Source organism: Dendrobium catenatum, unplaced genomic scaffold (genome assembly GCF_001605985.2).
Source record: "Dendrobium catenatum unplaced genomic scaffold, ASM160598v2 fragScaff_scaffold_1338, whole genome shotgun sequence".
Taxonomy (NCBI): Eukaryota; Viridiplantae; Streptophyta; class Magnoliopsida; order Asparagales; family Orchidaceae; genus Dendrobium; species Dendrobium catenatum.
Window position 1 is genome coordinate 617,631 of NW_021319800.1, and position 7,337 is coordinate 624,967.

At 33.9% G+C, this 7,337-nt stretch overlaps 1 protein-coding gene across 1 annotated transcript; it reads right to left on the reverse strand.

The window, feature by feature from the left end:
* Positions 1-2,706: 2,706 nt before the first annotated feature.
* LOC110115082 (probable aquaporin TIP1-1) lies at positions 2,707-3,914 on the reverse strand. The gene is made up of 2 exons (XM_020848211.2): positions 3,695-3,914; positions 2,707-3,563 (listed from the first exon to the last, which is right to left on the reverse strand). Exons 1-2 carry the CDS (start codon positions 3,825-3,827, stop codon positions 2,944-2,946), a joined length of 753 nt encoding a protein of 250 aa, XP_020703870.1. The 5' UTR covers positions 3,828-3,914; the 3' UTR covers positions 2,707-2,943.
* Between the last annotated feature and the right edge of the window lie 3,423 nt (positions 3,915-7,337).

Here is a 7,337-nt window from a genome sequence, read left to right on the forward strand (position 1 = left end):
TCTAGCTCGCCCATCTTCCTCGATCACCCATGCACACTCCAACGACATGCAACTATGCAAGGGCCACTTGTTTGATTCCCAACCCGTTGCCCACTTCTTGCATACTCCTGCGTGTGGCTACCTTCGTGTGATCTGTTCCGCATGCTCTGCTTCTCACCATCGGTTCCCCACTCCAAGAGGAATGATCCCACTTCCCAATTCCTTTGGTTGCAGTTTAAATCCCCTCTTAGCATATGCTAAAATCCCCCCTCGGCATATCGAGACTCTTTTAATTGATTGAGATGCTTCACTAGATATTTGGATAATCTAATTTTAAGTAGGAATTTATTGTAAAATTATATTTTTTGGAAGACTAATATCTCTAATATCTTCAATATAAAGTTCTTTTTGGGGCTATGAGAAATGCATATTATGTACACCAATTTATAGGTATGCGAGGATTACTCTTAGATCATTAAGGATAAATGATATATTTATTTATTCAAAGCAATTTATAGGAAAGGTTTGTATTACTTGACAAAATATTTAATTTCTTCGTATGAAATCTTCAATGGAGTTGTAGATATCATTGTACGAACACGGAACATATATATCGGATACATCATGCATAGACTGGTTGAAGTGATTCAACATATTCTAATGTGTAGAACGGTTTCTGATACTATCGACAGTATTTCTGTGAGACTCGAAATAATAGATATATATATCCTACATTGAATTTATAATAGAAGCTCAATTATAGCGATTAAGAAGGATACCTTTTTTAGATAAGCTACATCGTTTAGATATGTTAGGTTTGGTTTGAGTTGATGGGACTATTTATGATCGTTTGGAAGTTAGTGGGACCAATAATACATAAGATGCATAAATATTCATAACAAAATTTGTATGAGTTTAATAATATATTAAACTAGAAAAAATAAAGAAAAATTTTTTTTTTTTGATGGAGTTATTCACTCCACATATTTTTCTTGAAAATCTCTCCATAATTCTGTTTCCATTCTTATTAATGATCACAAATGATGAATATTTATATAATTGGCATTTAATACTTCATATGCTACAACAATTCATAGTGGGGTGATTTTGTATTTATCTAAGTTAGTCCATTAAAGAGAGTAAAAATATATTTATTAGAGAAGGAAAACTTAATCCTTAATATATTGGTCCATTTGAAATAATAACTAGAGTTGAGACATCGTATGTCTGATAATTATAATATATTTCAAGTATCTTCTTGTAAGAAATGTGTTATAGATGAAGTGAAGAGAGTTCCCAAAGATAAAATATAGTTATGTCCTGATTTGACTCTAAGGAGGTCTAGTCAAAACATCTTTACGTACACATTTTAAACTAGCAGATAGGGCAGGAATACAAGTTAAGTAATAGCAACAGGCTTAGAAGCAGCCTCCTTCGATACTCACTAGTGCTTGGCAAGGTTTGGAGAGGGCAAATTATTACGTTCGGTGTCTGGATTCGTCCGGACACCAACCCAGACGCGTCACATCATCAAAATACACCGGGTCCTAGTGTATTTGGGTGACATGGGGCGTCTGGATTGGATGTCCGGATGTCCTATGACTGGACGTAATAATTCACCCTGGAGAAGGAGAAGATTTCTTCCCCCTTCGTAATATAAAGATGCTATGTGCGGAAATAATTTTTGTCCATATGATCGAGTATTGTGGCTCTTTGAGTAATGGAGAGTTGCATTGATAGGCAAAATATTAATGAGTGAGCTTAAGATGAAAATTCTTTAAGTATTACTGTCTTTGAACTTCTAATCATTCTTTTATGAGACTTTTGTAGATTTATATTTGTAGTGGATGTGATTGCGACACATATTTTTGTTGTTGTGGTTGTTATCAATTGTCTATGATGAATGCTTAGCTTGTTTATTTGGTATTGTATTCCAACTATTTATTGTTGAGTTTTCTGTATCACAATCTGATTGTGATTTCTCAAGTTGTACATGTTACATCTACTTCTGCTATTGTGGTTGTATCACAAGAAAGGGTTGCAAAAAAATTGTTCTAAACGTGAAAGAAATGCCATACCATTGTGTTCATACTCTGCCTAAAGTAGACTTGTCAATTTCGGATCACGGGTCAGGTTCGGGTCGAATCCGAAACTAACCCGGCACTATTCGGGCTCAATTTACAATTTTAAAATACAAATTTATTTGAACAAAATAAAAAAAAAAATTAGATCTGAGATAAATAAATAAATATATTCCAATTAATGCTAATAAAAACGAAATTATATTTCAAGAACTTTACATTTTGAAGCATACTATTTCATTTCATATTATTTAGATATTTAATACTTAAAATTTTAATATTATATTTTTATCTCTCTTATATTTCATTCTTATCATCCATACCACCCAATAAATTTCTAGAAAAAAAAATTTACTTAAATATCACTTTATAACATCCTATTTATATATCTAACATCTAAAACTTTAAAATTACATGCAACCATCCTATATTATTTTAATATCAAATATACCACTTATATTTACCATTCATATTTAATATGAAAATGAACTATGTATGATATTTATGTAATATTAAAATTTTAGATGTTAAATATATAAATAGAATAGTTTTAGATGGTATTTATGTAAATGTTCCATTTCTATTATAGATATGTAAAATTAAAATTTTAAATATTAGACATGTAAATAGATAAAATAAAGTGGTAAGTATGTAAATCCCACTTATATTTTTTGGCAAATAGAGAAGCCTTATGCTCGTTATCGTGGACATAATTTAACTCAACATTATACAGACGATTATTTTCAATGCAACCGAAACCAGAGACAATTAAAACGACGAGCATGATCAAAGGAAACTACAAAACAAAAAGGCAACAGATGGAGAGAAATTCAACCACAAATCAAAAGCCAGGAGGCAACGGAGAGCTCAAATCCCAAACAAATCAGTAGTCGGCGGTCGGAAGCTGCTCGTGACTGCGGTTTATGAAGAACAGTTCGTAGACTATTCCGGCGAGCCCGCCGCCAATGAGTGGACCGGCCCAGTAAACCCAGTGGTGCTTCCACTCCCAGCTCACAACCGCAGGTCCGAAAGACACGGCCGGGTTCATGGATGCACCGTCGAAAACCCCTCCGATGAGTATGTTAGCGCCGACTATAAAGCCGATGGCGAGTGGAGCGATGGTTCCCACGCTGCCTCTTTTAGGGTCGACCGCTGTCGCGTAGACCGTGTAGACCAGACCGAAGGTCAGGATGATTTCGAGGACAAGAGCGTTCCAGTCGCTGATATCGGTTAGGCCGAAGGAGCCGACGGGGAGAAAACCGGTGGAGACGCGGAGGAGGAGACAGGCGACGACGGCGCCGAGGAGTTGGGCGACCCAGTACAGAAGGCCGCGGAAGAGGGTAATGTTACCGCCGAGAAAGAGGCCGAATGTCACCGCAGGGTTAACGTGTCCGCCGGAGATGTTTGCGGCGGCGGAAACTGCTACGAATAGAGCAAAGGCGTGAGCTACCGCCGCCGTCAGAAGGCCTGCCGGCGTCGAAGCGCCTCCGGGGGTAAGTTTACCTATAAAAATAATTTAAAAAGTGTCTTTTTTAATTGATAGAAAGCAGAAAAAAAATAACTAATAAAAGAAAGTAAAAAATAAAGGCCAGGGGTTGGGAAGTAAAGAGAAACGGGAAGGTGGAGGAGCAAACTGTAGGCCACGCCGGAGCCTTGGCCGGCGAAGACGAAGATGACGGTGGATATGAACTCGGCAAGGGCGGCCTTGAGAGCTCCAGGATGATAAGCCTCCTCCCTGGATCCGATAGCTATGCGAGTGATCGGCATGTTCGAAAGCTTATCCGCTATACAGAGGGCTATCCACACGAAAACCTTTCCTCGCTTCACTGCTTCCTGTGGGTGTCGAGTGAGCGCCTAGTGAGCTTATATACAAAACCGCCAGTACGAAGAAGAAGGAGTGTGACTGGGAGTAGCCGGTCATCCTGAAATTTAAACGTAAATTAATAAAATGTGATTAAAATAGAAAAGAATTGAATATCCAATATATCAAATCTCTTTAAAATAAGTATAATAATAAAGGAAATTAATAAAAATTTATACTGTGCTAATTTTTTTAAAAAATTAGATCAGAATATATTAACTAAATTATCAAAAATTAAATAATTAAGTTGAATATAAGATAAATTAATTGTTGACAAAATTTATTTTGAGTTGAACAAAATATTTGAATAATTAATCGATTTGTATATTAATTCAATATTTAAATCAAAGAAAATTTCAAATATTATTATGATTCTAATCAGGATATTCACCTAATTCTTCCTTACAAATAGATGATAAGGAAAGCGCCCGAACGGCTCAGTTCCGCTTCGCTTATTATTGTTACAGCTCACACGTTGGAAGGAGAAAATTCGGGTCCCGCCACGTGGCAAAACACATACAGTGTCTGTTGTATTGTTTCTTGCAGCGGATTATTCAAAACAAGGGGTCCACGTTTCTGACCGAGGATATAATGCCACGTCACCATCGGGCCATGGATTGGACGGTGGAGGGCGAGAGATTTGTCTGGGTGTTTATTTGTGGTTCTGGAATGGTCTACACAGTGATTAAAGAAATGAAGCAGTTTTTAGTCACTAATCATAATAATTATTTTTTAATTAAATTAATGACAGACGGCCACGCCCGCTTCGCTGTATAGTACGAAATAAATAGATTAGAAAAATATGCAGTAGATGACTCAACGGCTGACTCGTGCCTAGCTGACTGCCACGTGTTTTTTTAATATTTCTTTTGTCGGGTGAGATCGGGGGTGAAGATGTAATGACAAAAAAAAAAAAGAAAAGGAATACGTATTTTGCATGAAATACGAATAATACTTTTTTATTAGTTTTGCCGACCACTGCGTTTAATTGGACAATTTAAAATTGAGAAGAGGAATAGTACTGGCCGGTGTTGAAGAGTAGAACATCATTCCCTAAGAGCATCTTCAATGGAATTCCAAACGCTTGAATGCCGTCGCTCCGGAGTATAAGTTAAACGTTAAAACTTCCGCTATTTTCTTGCGGATGAACAGTGGGACGCCAGTATTGATGCTGCACTGTTCATCACCGCTATTTTTCTGCATCTACCAAACTTGCCAAGAAACGGCACGAAAGAAGAGAAAGACCGTTAACGAAAAAATGGAGTTTGATTGAAGATGAATCACGACATTTTTAGGTTTCACGGCATTTTGGAGTGAAAAATGTGATTTTCCGTTAGAGATGGTCTAAATGCTCACAAGATTTAGCTCAAATTTGTGAAACTACCCAATTTTGTAGGTTATGAAACATATTAATGGCCCCTCTATTTATTTTATTTTTTGGCTCGGTCTGTTTTTTATTGATAAAATTAGGTGTAATGATGATAATATTAGATATTTCTCTTTTAATTAATAGTTTAGGTATGACAAGATGTTCTGCTTTATTTTAACTCCTTTAAATTCTTTTATTAGTACTTTGTCTTTTCAACTCAACTAAATAGGAAGCAACATTGATTCACTATTCTAGTGATATTCCACCAAAAAAAATCTTAATCAAGCACGAATCTTAATACAAGTATTAGTTGGAGACTTCAAGAATTATATCAGGACGAGTTGAACTCCGATTTCAACAAGCTTATAGTCAAATTGAATATCTGAAGGAGATGAACCAAATGACACAAAAATTTGATCTAATGAACTCTAGGAGGTTATTACTAAAGTTTAATTGTTCTTCATATCCAAAATGAGCTAGTTGATTTTTATAATATATTTTTTACTATGATTTTTTTTTTTTTTTTTTTTTTTCTAGTATTGATTTTTCTTTACTATGTCCAACAGTCGATCTAACTTATAAAATCTAAATTAGATTGTGCTCCAATTAACTCTAGTCAATTGGATCTCCTTCAGTATCATTTGTTAATATTCTTTTTGTGCTATGCTATGATTTCCCTTCTAACCTTATATACAATGGTTTTGTCTTCTTAAAAAATTACTACTTATAATATGTGTTTTGTCAAAATTTTAGGTTAATGAGATATAACTTAAAAGATAGAGAATATTGCAATTCTACCTAGATCCCTAATATTGTCGATAATTTAAAAAACAAGTAAAGGTAGTTATTATGTAAGTGACATCAATCAAAATGACCATACTCATAAAATTTTAAGGAAAATTCAATCGGTGATAGGTTTTCTCATGCCACTAGAAATGAAGGTAAGTTAATTACGCAATGGTCCAAGGTCAGAATGTTGATTTAAAATTAAATATGAACTTAAATTTCCTTACAAAATATTAGAGGTAAAATAAAAAGTAATATCAAAGAAATATTCTATTCTTACTTGAGCACAATCTCAAAAAATTGAAGCCATTTTTCTTAAATTTTCTTGCAATGATTATTCAGAGATAATATGCTATCAAAAATTTACACCCCTATCTCTTATGTATATATGTGCTAGATATTCGTACAAAACTTGAACGCTAATCTATATATCTCTCTACCGCCACGAATATTCCGTGACACAATAAGAGAAGAAACTATATTTCTTATCTTAGTTTAACACATATTTATTCAAAAGTAAAAAAATGTCTAAACTTTCTCTATACATAGATTCTTAAGAAGTTTATAGTTTGTCCAAAATGATCTAGAACCTTCTCCGTAAATAAGGGCCCTTAAAATACTATCAAAATACAAATATAAGTCCATTTGACATTAAGGGAGTAATTTATTTTCCTTCATACAATTTTGATGATCTTATTAAGCATGGCATATATTCTATTTGTGCTTTACCTATGTTATGTGATGATGTGGAGATCAACCATGCACCACAATGATCAACTTTTAAATTAATGTTGTCGGTTCTATAAAAATTGATTCAATGAATTTGGACTTTAAAATACATTTATGAGCGCTTTGAAAAGACTAATACTTTAATAAAATTAAAATTAATTAATATTATTTATTTTTAATAAAACATGACATGGGGCATATATACACATGCAAATATGCAATTGAACATGCAACATAGAGGTTGGAGACAAATGATTGGATCATGGAGCCACAATAATTAATATCACTTTTTTTTTTAAATCTGACATATTATATGTAAAGTAGGGGTGTCAATATTTGACCCGACCAAAAAACCCGACCCGAACCCCGGGTTTTAATGGATTTTTATGAAATAAGTAAATGATATTTCAAAAAATTATAAAAATTCTTGCTCAAATTAAATTAATCTTGATTTATTTTAAATTAATTGAAGTAAATCTTACCTTAATTTGATTTAGATTTAAATAAATTGAATTAAATAAAAAAATTTTCT